The sequence below is a fragment of the Sphaerodactylus townsendi genome, linkage group LG02, assembly GCF_021028975.2.
Source record: "Sphaerodactylus townsendi isolate TG3544 linkage group LG02, MPM_Stown_v2.3, whole genome shotgun sequence".
Classification (NCBI taxonomy): domain Eukaryota; kingdom Metazoa; phylum Chordata; class Lepidosauria; order Squamata; family Sphaerodactylidae; genus Sphaerodactylus; species Sphaerodactylus townsendi.
Window position 1 is genome coordinate 25,202,713 of NC_059426.1, and position 20,409 is coordinate 25,223,121.

A 20,409-nucleotide genomic window follows, 5' to 3' on the forward strand; every position below is an offset into this window, starting at 1 on the left:
TTCCGCAGATGGGAGCCGGAATGGTGAAAAAAAGACCCAAGCTCAACCGCATAATGCGCCTCAAAGCCGCAGCCGTTGGCTCAGCTGCAGCTGCGAGGCGCGTTAAAACAAAAGAATCTCACAAATCACAATTCTTGTAAAACACGGGTTGGGGGGAAACCTGTGGCGGACTCACATTAGGAGTGGGATTCGTGTGAAGTTCCCCCCCAACCTGGGTTTTATCCCACCCTTAACTCGTGTTTATTGGCCCGTGCGGAAAGGACCTCACAGTGTTTGACAGGCCCAAGGTCAGCCAGCAAGTTTCCATGGCAGAGAGGAGATTCCTAGTCTGACACTTTAACTACCATACCATGCTGGTCCTTATGCCATACTAGAATTCGCACTGAATTCGCCTGTATTTCTCTGTGATAGTTCATTAGAACATCCATCCAATAGGTTATTTAATTGTTTCACTCATGGTGTCTTTTTTTTTTCTTGCAGGTGAAAGATAGAGAAATAAGAGGAACAAAGTTTGTTTTAGCAGGATTAAAAGAAGGCGGCTTCTACAGATTTAGAGTGAGAGCAGTCAATGCTGCTGGTATCGGAGAGCCTGGGGAAGTTACTGAAGTCATTGAGATGAAAGATAGAATAGGTATTCTTCATACAAAAAATATATAGAGTGTGTGTATATGTGAGTGAAAGAATGGGAAACTATACATAAAAGCCATTATTTATTTCCACAGTTGCTCCTGACCTTCAGCTAGATGCTCACGTGAAAGACAGAATTGTTGTTCATGCTGGTGGCGTGATCCGTATCATAGCTTATGTCTCAGGAAAGCCACCTCCAGCCATATCCTGGAGTAGAGACGAAAGAGCTCTCCCGCCAGAGGCTAAGATTGAGGAAACTGCTATTAGTTCTTCCATGGTCATAAAGAACTGCAAAAGAAGTCACCAGGGCATCTACACTCTTATGGCTAAAAACGCAGGTGGAGAAAGAAAGAAGACTATCATTGTTGATGTGCTAGGTAAGCCATGACATTTAAATATATGTGACAGGTACGATTACCGGCATTGTCCAGCAGGACAAACGTAAACAAACAAAAAAATCATTGACCCAAAGGCATTACATGACTTCTAGGAAAAACCCAGAAACATGACTTCTAGGAAAAACCCGGAAACCTATCTAGGAATTACATCAAACTCTATGGTTTTTCCTGGCAGCAATGTGACACTGTTCATTTCATTTCATGTCATTTCATTGTTCGATTTATAACCCACCCTCCCCTGTAGGGCTCAGGGCGGCGAACAACAATAATATAAACAACAAACACCATGGGTCATAATCAATCAACAAAACATCAATAGGTATAACGTTACGAAATAATAAGAACATCAATAAACATAAGCAATATAAGCAGCAAATAACAATAATCATAACATTTGTCCCCGCCCCCCAGACTTCCGCTGTTGACAGCTTTGGGCTGGCAACCCTAATGAGAAGGGGGAAGAGAATGAATGAAAACTTAAATATTTAATGCACATTTTCTTTATCTTTCCATTGTAGACGTGCCTGGCCCAGTTGGTGTTCCGTTCCTGACTGAAAACCTAACCAATGACTCTTGCAAACTTACATGGTTTTCTCCTGAAGATGATGGTGGCTCAGCTATCACCAACTACATCATTGAAAAACGTGAAACTGACCACAGAGCCTGGACACCGGTGACTTATACGGTCACCAGGCAGAACGCCACTGTTCAGGGTTTGATCGAGGGCAAAGCCTACTTCTTCCGAATTGCCCCTGAAAATATTATTGGCATGGGCCCATTTGTAGAGACGACGAGTGAGATTTTGATCAGAGATCCAATAAGTAAGTTACTTCGGCTCATCAGTAATTATCAAAAGAAAAGAAATATGTACAGGAGAATGTAATTAATGTTGTATTTTTTAATTCCCAGCTGTGCCAGAGAGACCTGAAGATCTCCAAGTGAAAGAAGTAACTAAAGAGTCCGTTACACTGACCTGGAATCCACCTAAGTACAATGGCGGCTCTGATATAACCATGTACATTTTAGAAAGCCGTCTGATCGGAAAAGAGAAATTCAGTAGGGTGACAAAAGAGAAAATGCTTGACCGGAAATATACAGTTGAAAGTCTGAAAGAAGGAGACACTTACGAGTACCGTGTGAGCGCTTGCAATATCGTGGGACAAGGCAAACCGTCGTTTTGTACCAAGCCAATCACGTGCAAAGATGAAATTGGTATGTTTTTGTTCCGAAAATAAATATGTGCGTTCGTCACTCTCTACCGTTCTTTTTAAATAATATTGATTGACTGCTTTTCCTTTTCAAAATACTTCTAGCTCCTCCTGCGCTTGAGCTCGATTTCAGAGATAAGCTGACTGTCCGTGTAGGTGAAGCTTTCAGCCTGACCGGCCGTTACTCGGGCAAACCCCAACCGAAGGTTATTTGGTTGAAAGATGATATTGCAGTGAAAGAAGACAAACGGATTAAGATCCAGACGACACCGGTGACTTTATGCTTAGGGATGTACAAATCTACCCGTGAAGATTCTGGCAAATATTGTGTGGCTATAGAAAACAGTTCAGGATCAAGAAAAGGCTTGTGCCAAGTTACTGTAGTTGGTAAGTATTGTTGTAATACTGTAACATTTCCTTTGTATTAATATGGACAGATCATGATAGGATTGTGTATTACGGATTAGGTATAAGTAGTCCCCTGTGCAGGCGCCAAGTCATTACCAACCAATGAGGTGATGTCACATCGCGATGTTTACAAGGCAGATTATGTCTATGGGATGGTTTGCCCTTCCCCAGTCACCTACACTTCATCCCCAGAAAGCTGGGTACTCATTTTACTGACCTCAGAAGGATGGAAGGCTGATTCAACCTTGAGCTGACTACCTGAAACCAGCGGTGGGATTCAAATAATTTAACAAGCAGTTCCGGCGGTGGGATTCAAATAATTTAACAACTGGTTGGAAACACAAGTGAAGGAAACACTTCTTCACGCAACGTGTGATTGGTGTTTGGAATATGCTGCCACAGGAGGTGGTGATGGCCACTCACCTGGATAGCTTTAAAAAGGGCGTGGACAGATTTATGGAGAAGTCGATCTATGGCTACCAATCTTGATCCTCCTTGATCTCAGATTGCAAATGCCTTAGCAGACCAGGTGCTCAGGAGCAGCAGCAGCAGGCCATTGCTTTCACATCCTGCACGTGAGCTCCCAAAGGCACCTGGTGGGCCACTGCGAGTAGCAGAATGCTGGACTAGATGGACTCTGGTCTGATCCAGCAGGCTAGTTCTTATGTTCTTCTTATGTTCTTATTTTAACAACCGGTTCTGCCAAAGTGGTGTGAACCTGCTGCATCCCACCACTGCCTGAAACCAACTTCCACTGGGATTGAACTCAGGTTGTGAGCAGAGCTTTGACTACAGTGCTGCAGCATACCACTCTGCGCCACAGGACTTCTGATTGTTAATTAGTTTATATAAAAATTGTGGGAGTTGGGGGAGGTAACCTAATGTGACTAATGACACTTCCTTTTGGAGACAGAGGAGAATTTTTTTACTGATTCCCCTTCCAGCTGTAGACTGCTACTTCAGCACCCGCGCAGTTCGTGAGGGCACCTTGACCCTCAGGAGCATGATTTGGGATTCTCAAAGGGGCTACAGTGGAAGTGATAAAACAGGCGAAAGAAACCTCTTTCTTAGCTTCATTCTGTTCATGATACTTTGGATCTTGTCCATTCAGTTTATGTATGAAAATGTTTTACCAGAATTAACTTTTCTTTCAGCAGTGTAGGAATGCTGCTCTGAATAAGTGTTTCTTTAACTTTGGGTAGTTTGATGGAACAACCCAAAACAGAATTTCAGACTTCCACTGAAGTAACTGGGCTTGGAGTGCTTAACTGTGCTTTAGATTGTACTGAGAGCCATGTGTCCTTCTGAATTTAAACTGGAGACACAACTTCAGGTTTAAACCTGAAGATGATTACTCTTGGGATATACAAAAGAGCTACCTGCTCTCAGAAGAACTCATCCTCTCTCTGGACGGGGTTTCTTCTCAGTCCATTGGGAGGATTCATATAGAGATTCATCTCACTGACTCTTCATTGTTCAGATACTTTGGAATAATAGTGTTCTTAATTTGTTTTTAAAAATTTCTCAAGGCACATCCGTAGCTATTGTATACTGCTCTGGAAAGACTGTATATCGATAATCCTATGCATATATATACGGTAAATGCTGCGCTTGAGAAGCATAAGCACTTCACCTTAAGTATAGTAGTTTGTGGATCGAGATTCGTAGTCATCAATTATAATTCCCCAATTGCAAACAGAATTGCTATAACCCAGCTACCCAGGACAACTGATTATATCTGCGTTTAATTTGTGGAAAAATTAATCACAGGCAAAAAAGAGTGATACATTTATATGTTGCTCTTCTGATAATAAACTTAATATCTGTTAAATTTGTACATTGTTGTTTGAATCAGCATTGCAAATAAAGCATTTGTATTATTTGTGAACAGATCGTCCTCAACCCCCTGTGGGCCCAGTTATTTTTGATGAAGTACATAAAGATCATTTTATTATCTCCTGGAAACCTCCCTTGGATGATGGTGGCAGTCCAATCACAAATTACATCATTGAGAAGAAAGATGCCCATAGAGATCTCTGGATGCCTGTAACATCAGCCACCGTCAAGACTACATGCAAGGTTCCTAAATTACTTGAAGGAAGAGACTATGTTGTCCGAATTTTTGCTGAAAATACATATGGCATAAGTGATCCTCTAGAATCAGATGAAATGAAAGCCAAGGATCGATTCAGTACGTCACTTACTTGCTCATTATTTGATTGATTTATGTTTGCTTGCTTGCTTTTTTTTTTTTTTTAAGAAAAGGATTTTAAATTTTAAAACGTTATTTCTGCAGGTGTTCCTGATGCACCAGAACAACCTACCGTTAAGGGTATTACCAAAGATTCTGCCTTAGTTTCCTGGAACAGGCCTCGAGATGGAGGGAAACCAATAACTTCTTACATCCTTGAAAAGAAAGAAACAATGTCTAATCGATGGGGCAGAGTCACCAAAGATTGCATCTACCCAGATACTCAGTTCAGGGTAACAGACCTTCTCGAAGGATGTGAATATGAATTCCGAGTTTCAGCAGAAAACGAAATCGGTATTGGTGATCCTAGCCCACCATCCAAACCGATCTTCGCTAGAGATCCAATCGGTACAGTAGCAAAACAGATTCTTATGTCATTGTATTATTCATAATATTTTAGATCATTATTATATTTGGCAGATGTGTTATACCTCATTTAATCTTTTTTCTCCTATAGTTAAACCCAGTCCACCAATTAACCCCGAAGCAGTGGATAAAACCAAAAGTTCAGTTGAATTGTCTTGGCAACCACCACGACATGATGGAAACGGCAAGATTTTAGGCTATCTTGTTGAGTACCAAAAGGAGGGAGACGAAGAGTGGAAAAAAGCCAATCATACAGCTGACTCCTGTCCTGACACAAAGTACAACGTCACTGGCCTCACTGAAGGCACCAAATATAAATTCAGAGTCATGGCAGTTAATGCAGCCGGAGAATCAGAGCCAGCTTATGTCCGTGATCCAGTGGAAGTAAAGGACAGGCTTGGTAGGTAGACTATGATGTCCTTGTGTACGTCACTTTAAGATACCAAAATGCACATGTTTTCTGAAACTGAAATCCTTTTTTTTTTCAGAGCCTCCTGAATTAATCCTGGATGCTAACATGGTACGAGATCAACATATAAAAGCTGGAACTACATTGAGACTCAGTGCTGTAATTAAAGGAATCCCATTCCCAAAAGTGACCTGGAAGAAAGACGATAAGGAGATTTCAACAAAAGCTGATATTGAGGTTACAGGAGTTGGCAGTAAACTGGAAATTCGTAATGCTGCCCATGAAGATGGAGGCATTTACTCTCTGACTGTGGAGAATCCAGTTGGTTCAAAGACAGTTTCAGTAAAAGTTCTTGTGCTAGGTAATTCAATGCACTGTTTTAACACCTTTATTTAATGTGCATTTTATTATTTTAAAGAATGTTTCAGGGTTTAAGAGATGAAAGACCCACCTCAGGTCTTGAGATGCTGAAGGGAAAGACAGGCATATAAATATTTTAAATACGATAAATATCTAATGCTGCTATTAATAGAAAATAGATACTCAGTTATAAATAGATAATGTTGCAGTACCGTTAAAGCCCCAGCATAAGAATTTTGATGAAAACTTCTTAAAAACTTCCTGATTGGGGATAGCACTCTCCAATTTTTGGATCCTCTTTACGGAAGTACCGGTATTAACCTCTTCATTTAACACTTGTGGAATTCCCTTTATACCACAATTCTGTCAAACTTGAGGTGTTATATATCCAAGTTTTCAAAAATAGAAATATGTTTTTCCTGGTTATTGAAGTTAAATAAAACGTTAAATAAAAATAATAATCCAGATTTTGGGGCATACCTCCAGACTGCTGGGAAATAGACTGCCGGCTTCATTTTAAGATTAGTGTTACAATTATGTTTTGAAATCAGGGAAAGAAGAAGTGAGGTGATGCACAGTTTAAAATATATATATATAATTGAGACAAGTTTTATTTTCCAAGTTAATCTAGAAAATAGTACGAAGTTACAGTTTAGGTCAGTGATTCCCAACCAGGGTTCCGTGGTACCCTGGGGTGCCGTGAGCATGTCCCAGGTGTACCGTGGCAATGCTACCAGCCTCCCTCACATTTGCAATGTCTCCCACCGGCACCAGCAAGGAGCTGACCCAGGGGGCAGGGCCTGCCACAAGGTCAGCAGCCACTTCCCACCCATCCCCACCTTCCACTCCCGTGCTTCGGAGGGGAAGGTGAAGGGGTGGCAAGCAGGGGAACTGGGAGGGGAAGGTGGGGGGGATGGCAGGGGTACCATGAAATATGAAGAGTGAGGTCAAGGGCACCGTGACGTCGAAAAGGTTGGAAAACACTGGTTTAGGTACTTACTTCATGTGAATGCAGTGCCACTGACAGAAATTTCCTTTCTGTGCACTCACTCACTCACTGTGCACTCACTGTGCGCTCACATAACCTTTCATCCTGTCTCTGTAGTCTGCGGTGTCCCCATAAGTTGTGCTCTAGGGTGGGTGAACAACATGGGGGTGAAGCAGGGGATTTGCCATTGAAGGGGGAAGTCTTTGAGGTGGAGGTGTCTTCTGCCAGCAAAAAATGTAGTAAGGATCTACCTATCTTCTCTGCAACTAATAAACATATCGTGAAATTGGAAGGAAAGTAAATAGCAAGCATTTTTTTAACTAAGGATATTAATACACTAAGTAAATGTTCCAGTGTTCCAAATACTTATTTTGTATTAATTTAATCTTTTTTTAGATAAGCCAGGGCCACCCAGGAATCTAGAAGTCAGTGAAGTTAGAAGGGATTCTTGCTATCTGACATGGAAGGAACCAGAGGACAACGGCGGCTCTGTCATTACTAACTATGTTGTGGAAAAGAAGGATGTTGCTTCTCCCAAATGGGTACCAATATCATCGTCCTCTAAGAAGCATAGTCTGTTAGCTAAGCATCTTATGGAAGGCACTCAGTACCTCTTCCGGGTTGCTGCTGAGAACCAGTATGGACGGAGTACCTATGTTGAAACCGTCAAGCCAATTAAGGCTCTAGATCCACTTCGTAAGTGCTTTTCAATTTATTATTCTGTTTTAAGACAAGTTTTGTAAAAATTTAGGGTAGTGTTTATTTGTGCAGTATGCATGAGTGTATGGAAACAGATGCTAAAGACATAACCCTATTTTAATCTTTCTTTTTAAGATCCTCCTGGTCCACCAAAGAACTTGCATCCTGTAGATGTCGACAAGACGGAAGTTTCTCTTGCGTGGAACTGGCCCGATCGTGATGGTGGTGCTGAAATTACTGGGTTCTTGGTGGAGTTCCAAGAAGAAGGTGCAGATGAATGGACCAAGTTCAAAACAGTCACTGTACCAGAGTGCATTGTCACTGGTCTAAAGCAAGGAAAGATTTACAAATTCCGTGTGAAAGCTCAAAATATCGTGGGACTCAGCCTTCCAGACACAACCATTCCAATAGAGTGCCAAGAAAAGCTAGGTATCTTGTTCACTAGATTTTACATTCTTTGGGTATTTAGCTTAATTTTACTTGTTGTGAATTTTACTTGTTGTGATGGTAATACCTATGTATATGTGTGTGTTCTTATTACAGTACCTCCATCCGTTGAACTGGACGTTAAGCTTATAGAAGGCCTTGTTGTTAAAGCTGGCAGCACAGTAAGACTTCCAGCCATCATGAGAGGTATACCTGTCCCCACAGCGAAATGGGTAACTGATGATAATGAAATTAAATCAGAAGGCAATTTCAAGATAGATACAGATAGTTACTCGACCGTCCTGACTATTAAAAGCTGCACAAGAAAAGACACTGGAGAATATTTGCTCACAGTATCTAATATAGTTGGAAGCAAAACTGTCCCTCTTCATCTAACTGTTTTGGATGTTCCTGGACCTCCAACTGGACCAATTGATATTCTAGAAGTAACTCCAGAACACATGGTCATAGCTTGGCGACCTCCTAAAGATGATGGTGGAAGTCCTGTGATGAACTACATTGTTGAGAAACGAGAGTCCAAGAAGGAAACTTGGGGAGTGGTCAGTTCAGGACTGAGTCAAACTAGAATTAAAATCCCGCGACTACAGAAAGGCTGTGAATATATTTTCCGCGTTCGTGCAGAAAACAAGGTAGGCATTGGCGCCCCTCTTGATTCGAAGCCTGCAATTGCTAAGCATATGATTGATCCGCCATCTCCACCTGGCAAACCATCAGTTCACGATATTTCAGAAAATGCTGCAACGGTCACTTGGTCTATCCCAAAATCTGACGGTGGCAGTCCAATCAGTGGCTACATTCTCGAACGTCGTGAATTGTCAGGCAAGTGGATACGTGTCAACAAATCGCCAGTGCTTGATCTGAAGTTCAGAGCGACAGGCCTCTTTGAGGGCAACACATACGAGTTCCGTGTTTTTGCCGAAAACATTGCCGGCCTTAGCAAACCATCTCCGGTTTCTGACCCAGTCAAAGCAACACGACCTATCACTCCTCCTGGGCCTCCCATTAATCCAAAGCTGAAAGATAAGAGCAGAGAAACTGCTGAACTCGTATGGACAAAGCCGCTCAAAGATGGTGGCAGCCCTATTCTGGGATACGTTGTGGAATGCCAGAAAGGTGGAGCTGGACCATGGAATAGGATCAATAAAGATGAACTCATCAGACATTGTGCCTTTACTGTACCCGGCTTAATTGAAGGAAACGAATATAGATTCCGTATTAAAGCTGCCAATATTGTAGGAGAGGGAGAACCCAGAGAATTGCCAGAAACGGTCATTGCCAAGGACATTCTCTCCCCACCGGAACTAGAACTGGATTTGGTCTGCCGTGATGTAATTACAGTCCGGGTCGGCCAAACGGCAAGGATTGTTGGTAAAGTAAAAGGCAGACCCGACCCCGATATAACATGGTCTAGAGACGGCAAAGTGTTAACAAAAGACAAGCGTATTGAAATCATTCATGAATTCCCTCATATAGAGTTGCAAGTGAAAGCAGCGTTGAGGACAGACCATGGCAAGTACCTTATTGCAGCCAAGAACAGCAGTGGGCATGCCCAAGCATCAGCCATTGTTAATGTACTGGATAGGCCAGGGCCTTGCCAGAATCTGAAGGTAAGCTACGTCACTAAAGATTCTTGCATGGTTGCTTGGGAGAACCCCGAAGATAACGGTGGCTCAGAAATTACAAATTACATAGTAGAGTATCGTCAGCCAAATCAGAGAGGCTGGTCGATCGTTTCTTCAGACCTTACTAAGCGATTGGTCAAGGCACATCTCGTGGAAAATCATGAGTACTTCTTCCGAGTTTGTGCAGAAAACAAAGTAGGTCCAGGCCCAGTTGTCGAGACCAAAACTCCAATTCTCGCCATTAATCCTGTGGACAGGCCAGGCGAGCCTGAAAATCTTCACATTGCAGAAACGGGAAAGACATTTGTGTATCTGAAATGGAGAAGGCCAGACTATGACGGCGGAAGCCCCAACTTGACTTACCATGTTGAGAAAAAACTCAAGGATGCAGACGAGTGGGAAAGGGTGCACAAAGGTAGCATTAAGGAAACACACTACATGGTCGACAAATGTGTTGAAAATAAAGTGTATCAGTTCAGAGTTCAAACCAAGAACGAAGGAGGCGAAAGTAACTGGGTGAAGACAAGTGAAGTTGTTGTTAAAGAAGAACTTCAGAAACCAGTGCTTGACCTCAAATTCAGTGGAGTAATCACTGTGAAAGCTGGTGAATCAGTTAAACTTGAAGCAGGACTTAGAGGCAAGCCACAACCAGAAGTACTTTGGGCAAAGGACAAAGATGCTGCAGATCTAACCAAGTCCCCAAGGGTCAAAGTTGAAACAACTTCAGACTCATCTAAATTCATGCTCACAAAATCTCGGCGCAGTGATGGGGGCAAATATGTTATAACTGCTACAAATCCAGTTGGTAGCTTTGTAGCTTATGCTACTGTAAACGTTTTGGACAAACCAGGAGCTGTAAGAAATTTGAAAGTCTCTGATATTTCGAGTGACCGGTGTACAGTCAACTGGGACCCACCTGAAGATGATGGTGGTTGTGAAATTCAGAACTACATCGTAGAAAAATGTGAAAGCAAGCGTATGATTTGGACTACCTATTCTTCCTCTGTGCTTATGACCTACGTACATGTAACACACCTCATAGAAGGCAATGAATATATATTCAGAATTCGGGCAGAGAATAAGATGGGCACTGGCCCACCAACAGAAACGAAGCCAATTATAGCAAAAACAAAATACAGTAGACCTGGTCGTCCTGATCCCCCAGAAATCACAAGAGTCAGCAAAGAAGAGATGACTGTGGTTTGGAATCCACCAGAACATGATGGTGGCAAATCAATCACAGGATATATATTGGAGAAGAAAGAGAAACGGTCATTAAGATGGGTTCCTGTTACCAAAACGGCAATCCCAGAAAGGCGCAAGAAAGTTCCAAATCTAATTCCAGGGCATGAATATCAATTCCGTGTCAAGGCAGAAAATGAAATTGGAATCGGTGACCCGAGCTTCCCATCCAAACCAGCTATAGCAAAGGACCCAATAGGTAATGACCTTTCATATATTGCTGGATTTTATTTTAACAGATTTTTCACTCGTTCTCTGGGAAACTGACTTCTCTTCTTTTATGTTATCTTACAGAACCACCTGGTCCTCCCACTAACTTTAAGGTTGTTGATAGCACCAAGACCTCTTTAACTCTTGGTTGGGGAAAACCAGTCTTTGATGGTGGTGCTCCAATTATTGGATATGTTGTGGAAATGAGACCAAAAACTGAAAAGGCAGGTCCTGATGAAGGATGGAAAAGATGCAATGTGGCTGCACAGGTGATTCATACAGAGTTTACCGTGACTAGTCTGGATGAGAAAGAACTGTACGAGTTCCGAGTTTCTGCTCAAAACCAGGTTGGCCTGGGTCGACCAGCCGACTTAAAGGAAGCTGTCTCTCCTAAAGAAATACTTGGTAATTTGGCATTAAATTATGCAACATTTATTTGCACTCTTCCAATACAAGGTCAAGGATAAACTTTTGATCTTTTGATACTTTTTTTCCCCAGAACCTCCTGAGATTGAATTGGATGCAAGCCTGCGGAAGTTAGTTACAGTCAGAGCGGGTTGTCCCATAAGACTTTTTGCCATTGTTAGAGGGCGACCCGCGCCTAGAGTCACCTGGCGGAGAGTCGGGATTGATAATGTTGTCAGAAAGGGTCAAGTCGATCTGGTTGACACCATGGCTTTCTGTGTTATCCCTAATTCTACACGGGATGACTCAGGCAAATATTCCTTGACGCTTGTTAACCCTGCTGGAGAAAAGGCTGTATTTGTGAATGTCCGGGTCCTTGGTAAGTAACAACAATTTTCCTTTTGGTGTTAATATTTATCAATGAACTATTAGTATTATTATGGTTTCTAGTTTGATCATTCCTTTGTTGGATTAATGGTCCCACAGGATTAGTTTATGTTTTATCAATGAAAGTTAATGTTCGGGGGATAATTTATTGATAGAAGAGAGCGTGTTTGAATAATTTCCCTATCAAACTTGAGGTTGTCTCTCAGACAAACATACAAACCAGCTGCGAGAAAGGGGCCGTTTTTTGTTGGAGTAGACAGGGGGAATTGCGAAACGGAGCAAGTTGCAAGTTGGCTGAAGATGAAGAAATTTGAGGGTGCAGAATCTCTCTGTTAGTCTGATATGGGATGGCAGAGAATGACTCTTAGTCTATATCTGACTCTACTTGTATGTTTATAAATAAAGCAAATATTACAAATTCACCTTAGGTCCCCAATGCTTTCTCATCCAAAGGAGACTGCCTTTAGAATTTCTCATCAGAGAATGAATTAAGACTACGGCCCGTTTTTGTTCTTTAATCTGTAAACACAATGGGCATTTCCCCACTCTCCCCTATCCCCCCTATGCCGCACGCTGCTCTCAGCGCGCGGCATCCCTGGCGCGCGCCCGGGCGTCCCCACGACCCCACGCTCTGTGCGGGGTCATCAAAAGGCGCTGCTTTCTCCAGCGCCAGGGATGCCGCCCGCTGAGGGGGCGCGACAGCGGCAGTGTCAGGGCGGCTGCGCTGTCCCCACCCCTGTCGTGGGGAGTGCCTGGGGACCCCATGCTACTTGAGGAGAGTAGCGCGGGTCTTAAGGTAAGTGGGGAAAGGCCCAATAAGAGACTTCTGCCGGCTGAATAGTTAAGGGAGAGGAAGACTAAATTAATTGTGATCCTTAGAAGACATGGGCCTGAGTTTTTAGCAATGTCTCTATAGGTTTTGGCAAGACTGCACAGGCACTTTACAAGTGTAGCTATACTAAATTTTTAATTTTTTGTCATAATTAATGTATTCTATTGCTTGCTTTTCTTGCGAGTTGACCTTTTAGTACATAGTCACTGACTGTGTATAAGTACAATAATAATTATATTAGTGTTGCAAATATTCCTTCTTGTAAATACCAGAGATTATGTAATATTTTGAATAGTTATTCTAGTACTCCTATTATAGATTATAGATTATGTAACATTCTGAATAGTGCTTCTAGTACTCTTTTGTCTATATATACACTATGGTAACGGTATCTTGAAACTGATGTACCTTGATCGTGTACTACTGGTTGCTGACTGTAAATAAACGACTTTGACTTCGACTACTATAGGGAAATTAGGGAAGCCGCCTGCTATCTCATTTTGAATGGTAGTCTAGCAGTAAAACATGAATTGATATTTTTTTCATAGATACTCCTGGGCCCGTGGCGGAATTCAGCGTCTCAGATGTCACAAAAATGTCATGCCAGCTGTCATGGACGCCGCCAGAGAATGATGGCGGTAGTCCTGTGACTCATTATATATTGGAAAAACGTGAGGTTGACAGAAAGACCTGGGCAACTGTTACGGCTGATGTCAAGAAGACAAGTTTCAAAGTTGCTAATCTTGTACCAGGCACTGAGTATTTCTTCAGAGTGACTGCTGTCAATGAATATGGTTCTGGTGTTCCAAGGGACACTCCAAAGCCAATCCTAGCAACAGATCCGCTAAGTGAGTATTTATTAACCTAGATTCTGGGGGAGGATTTTAATCCAAAATATTCCAATGTTCAATTTTTCATAATGACAAAGTAAAAATAATCCTTTTTTGATGATCAGGTGATGGGTCCCTGGCCCCTCCATGATGCGGCTGTCCTCTACCCGGGCCAGGGCTTTTACGGCCCTGGCCCCTGCCTGGTGGAACACCCTTCCATCAGATGTGTGGGCCCTGCGGGATCTTTGTGAATTCTGCAGGGCCTGCAAAACTGGTTTTTTCCATCAGGCCTTTGGTGAGGTTGGCCGCAGATTCCCTCTCCAGGATGCCCTTGTGTTGCGTGCCATTCCATCATTGGCACGCCCAATATAGCATCTGCTTAATACTGCTGCCCCCTCCCGGCCTTGGGATCGGGCATCGCATTCTTTGGAATGTTGTTGTACTTTATTGTACTGTATTAATGCTGCTATGTTTTATAGAGTTTGTAAATTCTTTTAACTTAATGTAATTTTATTGTGTGAAATGTTGTTTTGATCTGTGTACGTAATGTTGTTTCTGGCCTGCTGTACACTGCCCAGATAGATAGATAGATAGATAGATAGATAGATAGATAGATAGATAGATAGATAGATAGATAGATAGATAGATAGAGAGAGAGAGAGAGAGAGAGAGAGAGAGAGAGAGAGTGTTAAACATAAATGCAACAATTATACGCATCATAAACAAAAGGATGTTTCTAAACTAATCTGGCATTTCTAATACAATATTGGGAATCATTGCCTAAATCTTTAGAATGAAAGATTTTATTTGTTAAAAGGACTTGGGGGAGGGACTTGATTAAAGGCAGAGAGTGGTCCTATATACTTAAAAATGGAAAGTCAGTTCCTCCCCATTGTAGGCCCCCAATTTGTCTTCTATGCTGTTCCCAAGCATCTACTGACAAGCCCCAAAACAAAAATTTGAAAGATTTATGAGCTAACTACAGCAGAAAGGGGAGAGCAAGGAAGGCCAGCTCCATTCGGATTGTAGATGGTTGATACCTGTCATACTAACCAATCTCAGAAAGACATCCTGAAGGCAAATTGGGGGGAAATGATGCCTGGGGGAACACTGCTCTGGTTGCCCCTCCCACCCCCATGTCCCCCCTGCCTGATGGAGGTGGGGGGTGCAACCCGGCAGCAGCCAGCTGTGGGCCCGCCGGGTGCTCCTCAACTCAATGTGCACCCAGCAGGCCCGCAGCAGGCTTCGGTGTGTGGGGACGATTTTGTACCCTCCCCCCACATGACCTGCTGAGCAGAGCCTGGGGACGGGGTACCCCCTGTTCCTCTGGCAGGTATGCCCCTGCATCCTGATCTCAGTAATAGCTCTATCTAAGTGTTTTGTCGGGAACAGGTAAAAACATTATGATGTATGTGCCTATTTTATTCTAAAGGTGAACCTGATCCTCCAAGAAAAGTGGAAGTGACTGAAATCACAAAGAACAGTGCAACTTTAGGATGGTTGCCGCCATTCCGGGACGGTGGTTCTAAAATTGATGGATACATTATTGGATACCAACCAGAGGGTCAAGCCGAGGATAACTGGACACAGTACTCTATTGTTAAAGATCTCCATATTGTTGTTGCTGGCCTGAAGGAAGGAAAGAAGTATAAATTTAGAGTGGCAGCTAGAAATGCTGTAGGAGTAAGCTTACCAAGAGAAACAGAAGGAATATTTGAAGTTAAAGAGCAGCTCAGTAAGTAACTGGTTATTGTAACTTGTTCTGTTAATATGTATTTCATATTCAGCAGATTATTATGCAAGACATAAACAATGTTATCTTAAATTATAGCTATATTTAACTGTGAGTGTCACAACTTAAAAAATATTTGCATCCGCTTATTGCCACATATGCTCCCTTTAGTGGCAAGCAGAGTAGCCCTAGGGCAGTGACGGCGAACCTTTTTGAGACTGAGTGCCCAAATTGCAACCCAAACCCCACTTATTTATCGCAAAGTGTCAACCCAGCAATTTAACCTGAATGCTGAGGTTTTAGTTTAGAAAAAACCGCTTGGCTCCCTCTTCCTCCACCCCACGCACTCAAGCAGGGGCCAGCCTGCTGTAGCCTCCAGCAAGTCCTGCGCGCACTGCTCTTTGCATCTCAAGCATCTCTGCCTCCTCTGCACTATCTGCCCCCCTTGGGCAGCAACCACCCAGAGCACAGGCACCAGGCCCACCAGCCAAGTCCTCCCTGCTCACCGCAGTGTGTGCACGTCGTGCTCAGTGCCCCAGACCAGCCTAGATATGTGTATGAAAATCACTCCCCACACACACACAAAACAAACTCTGTGTGCACGTGCCCACAGAGAGGGCTCCAAGTGCCACCTCTGGCACCCGTGCCATAGGTTCGCCATCACTGCCCTAGGGCAAAATTACTGGTTTCATTTGGCTTAGACTGGAATAGTTCTTCATAAGACTGAACTATAAATTAATCTAAAAGCTGTTTTATGTACCAATTCACTGCTTCTTGAATCTGCTATGGCTTCTTATAACCCTCCAAACAGAGGTCCCTTTCGCACATGTAGAATAATGCACTTTGAATCTACTTCCACAATTGTTTGCAAATGGATTTTGCTATTCTGCACAGCTGCAAAGTGCATTGAAAGTGAATTGAGAGTGCATTATTCTGCATGTGCGGAAGGAGCCAGAGTGTAAGATGTTGGCTCTGGCCAGCAAAGTATTAAATATGCATCCTTTTGCAAGGCAGCTTTCTAACAACGCCTTGCTTGCATCCCCTATGCACAGCAAGAGTACTTTGATTTGTATTTTAATATACCTCATCATTTTAAAATACAATCTAATGTCCTGAGTCTGGAGAATAGAGCCAGTGTAATTTTACCTCAATAGAATAGCATACGCCTTGCTCCTTAGAATGAAAAGAAATACAAGGAAAAAGTCAAAGGGACTACATTGTGATTCTAAGGGCACTTTCACACATGCAGAATAATGCACTTTCAGCGCACTTTGCAGCTGGATTTTACTGTGCAAAAGAGCAAAATCCGCTTGCAAACAACTGTTAAAGTTCATTGAAAGTGGATTGAAATTGCATTATTCTGCATGTGTTGGGATTTGCTAGTGTCTGTCACAATTCAGACATGAAGGGGTTAACTATGTGCATGCTATTTAGTTACTGAGGTCAGAATTTTATGGCCAGTTCATTGATTAAGCAATTGGTCAGCCAACCCAGCATTGCCTATGTGAGACAAATCATGTAGTCAGAGGTTATAAAGTTAAGTATGTTTCTTTGTCTCACTCAGAACACAAATGCTGACTCTTACACTCACACAATGTTGAGATCACCACAAGAGGTGAATCTCTGCCTTGCTAGATAGGCACCATGTGGGATCACATGGTCCTAAGCAATGTAGCCAAGGCCTCTTCCGCACACGCAAAATAATGCGTTTTCAAACCACTTTCACAACTGTTTGCAAGCAGATTTTGCTATTCCACACAGCTTCAAAGAGCACTGAAAGCAGTTTGAAAGTGCATTATTCTGCATGTGCGGAATGAGTCCAAGTTAGTTGTAGGATAGAAAGTTATTCTTTATTTTCTTCCATGTAAACTCTCCCTATTAGTAAGTAAACTCTTTTATATAAAAACAGCAACTGTCTCATGGTCTCTTATTCCGCACTCTGCTAAATATTAAGTTTAATAATCCAACAGCATGTGTGAAAGTGCCCAAAGTCATGAGGAATGTGACTTCTCAGGGCTTTTGTGTGTGTGTGTGACTATGTGAAAATGAGATGAACCTTCTTTGTTATTATTATTCTCTTAGGATATAGTACTCGTTCTTCCTGTCTCTCACATTATCATCCCACTCTTCCTCCAAGGAGTTCAGGGTAGCATCCACAGTCTTCTGTCCCACTTAGACTGCTAACTATACACTTTGAAATGGTTCATAGTTTTGTCTGGTGTTGAGGTCATCATATTTTTTTTCATTATTGTCATCCTGCTTAGCAGTCCGTGTGGCATAAAAAGGGGAAAAATGGGAGAGAAGGATATTATAGGAAGAACTGATCTTGGCTCAAACTGTAGGAGTTGTAAGAAAGGTCCTTTAAACCTATGCCTCTGCATTTTTCTTTCACAAACAATATGTTATGTATTGTCGAAGGCTTTCACGGCCGTGATTATGTGATTCCGGCTGTGAAAGCCTTCGACAATACATTGAACATCTCTACGGGGAGAAATTGTTCCAAGACACATGGAAATTGGAAAAACTATGGCTCAGGAAAGCAATATGTTATGTTTTGAAAAATGTCATGATGTAGTGTTGGTTTCAGAAGATCTGCACAACAGAAACAATTATCTCTACCATAGCCATGACATCAGCTAAATGCCGTTCATACCCAGAAATATAGGCTATTGGGTTTTTTTGTGGAATTACATGTGTGTTTTCCTTTCATTTCAGTGCCGCCAAAGATCCTGATGCCCGATCATATCCATGTAAAAGCTGGACAAAAACTCAGGATTGAAGCACACGTTTATGGGAAACCTCATCCAACTTGCAAATGGATGAAAGCTGACCAGGATGTGTTTACATCCAGCCGTCTGGCTGTGCATAAAGCAGACAGCATGTTTGTCCTCATTGTTAAAGACGTAACTAGGAAAGACAGTGATTATTACAGTCTAACTGCTGAAAACAGTTCTGGAGTAGCTACTCAGAAAATCAGAGTTATCGTCATGGGTACGTTCAGTTTTCTCTTCGGGGCTTAATTCTCAACACAAGTTTTCAACATGTTCACCAATGATCATTGTCCCGTGTTTATATTTGTATCTTTCTGTAGACATCCCAGGTCCACCCCAGCCGCCCTTTGACATTGCGGATATAGACGCTGATGCATGTACTTTAAATTGGCATCTGCCTCTTGAAGACGGTGGTAGTAACATCACCAACTACGTGGTTGAGAAGTGCGATGCTAGTCGAGGAGACTGGATCACAGCCGTTGCTTCTGTCACCAAGACAAGTTGCAGAATTGGAAAACTAACTCCCGGACAAGAATACATGTTCCGGGTTCGTGCTGAAAATCGGTTTGGCATTTCTGAGCCGCTTACATCAGATAAGATGATTGCAAGGTTCCCATTTGGTAAGTCTGGCCCAAATCATGCTGCTGTCCTTGGCCCTTTGCGGACATGCAAAATAATGCACTTTCAATCCACTCTCACAATTGTTTGCAAGTGGATTTGGCTATTCTGCACAGCTGCAAAGTGCATTGAAAGTGGGTTGAAAATGCATTATTCTGCATGTGCAGAAGGGGCCCTTGTTTAAGTTCTTCTATTGTTCAGTGGATGAGGTGATTTTCCCCCCCCCCATCTCTTTCTCTGCAGATGTTCCCAGCGAACCAAAGAATGCCCATGTGACCAAGGTGAACAAGGACTGCATTTTTGTGGCCTGGGATAGGCCAGATAATGATGGGGGCAGTCCAATAACCGGCTATCTCATTGAACGGAAGGAAAGAAACAGTTTACTGTGGGTGAAAGCCAACGATACACTTGTGCGATCCACAGAATACCCATGTGCAAACTTAATTGAAGGCCTGGAGTACACATTTAGAATCTATGCTCTGAACAAAGCTGGAGCAAGCAAGCCTAGCAAACCCACTGATTTTGTTACAGCACGAATTCCAGTTGGTAAGCAAAGCATTTGTATTCAAGGAACAGTGTTTTGTATTCAAGCTTCGATTTTTAAACTTTGGCAAAAACCAGCCTTGTTGCTATTAATAGATATACATTAAAAAAAACAACCAACAAACAGTTTGGTTAAATAAAGTAAAAGATATGCAAAATTATTAAAATTAATATTATTGCAAAAGATCACAAGATAGTGAATGTCATGGGAATCTGGAATTATGTGATTCTATTATGAATAATCTATTTATGATATTCTTGGGGGGGCTGTGTTATAAGATAGTTTGATTCTATCTTTTATTAGTGGTTGTGGATTCACTGTGATTTATTGCTGTTGTGGAAGTATATAAACATACAAATAAAAAGGAATGGTGTGTAGCTGTTAATAGAGAGCCAATTGAAGCCCCTTAAATATTACAAGTAAGGTGATTATTTTCCTTAGTCCTTCTCAATGTTTAAAGCTTCATTAGAAGTGTAGTATTTACTCATTGATAAATCTAGCACTTCAAATGCCTGTCAGAGAAAATGAATCCTGTGTGTTCATTCCGTTTGAAATTGTTTCTATCAGATGCCCAAACTGCAAGCGTAAATTTGACCTCATTTGTTTTTAGATCCTCCTGGTAAACCTGAAGTCATTGATATCACTAAGAATGCCGTGTCTCTTGTCTGGACAAGACCCAAACATGATGGCGGTAGCAAACTTATTGGCTATTTTGTTGAAGCCTGCAAGTTGCCAGGTGATAAATGGGTCCGATGCAACACCACTCCACACCAAATACCTCAAGAGGAGTACACTGCAACTGGTTTGGAGGAAAATGCACAGTACCAGTTTAGAGCAATAGCAAAGACAGCTGTCAACATTAGTTGGCCTTCTGAACCTTCTGATCCAGTGACTGTTCAATCAGAAAATGGTAAGGAACATTTTAATAGGCTTAATATTAAGCAGTAGAATCATAGAACCATAGAGTTGGCAGGGACCATACAGGCCATCTAGTCCAACTTCCTGCTCAATGCAGAATCAGCCTAGAAGCCTTAGACCTAGAACGTCCCTGACAG

At 42.2% G+C, this 20,409-nt stretch overlaps 1 protein-coding gene across 1 annotated transcript in view; it reads left to right on the plus strand.

The window, feature by feature from the left end:
• The window catches only part of TTN (titin), a 371,903-nt gene that overhangs the window by 286,161 nt on the left and 65,333 nt on the right, over positions 1-20,409 (plus strand). The window contains 20 exon segments of the mRNA XM_048484469.1: positions 481-631; positions 723-1,004; positions 1,544-1,846; positions 1,935-2,237; positions 2,339-2,620; positions 4,533-4,832; positions 4,938-5,240; positions 5,350-5,658; positions 5,747-6,028; positions 7,412-7,711; positions 7,850-8,143; positions 8,258-11,224; positions 11,320-11,640; positions 11,735-12,019; positions 13,408-13,707; positions 15,122-15,424; positions 18,137-18,412; positions 18,513-18,812; positions 19,054-19,356; positions 19,965-20,264. Coding sequence (XP_048340426.1) covers positions 481-631; positions 723-1,004; positions 1,544-1,846; positions 1,935-2,237; positions 2,339-2,620; positions 4,533-4,832; positions 4,938-5,240; positions 5,350-5,658; positions 5,747-6,028; positions 7,412-7,711; positions 7,850-8,143; positions 8,258-11,224; positions 11,320-11,640; positions 11,735-12,019; positions 13,408-13,707; positions 15,122-15,424; positions 18,137-18,412; positions 18,513-18,812; positions 19,054-19,356; positions 19,965-20,264 — 8,464 coding nt within the window.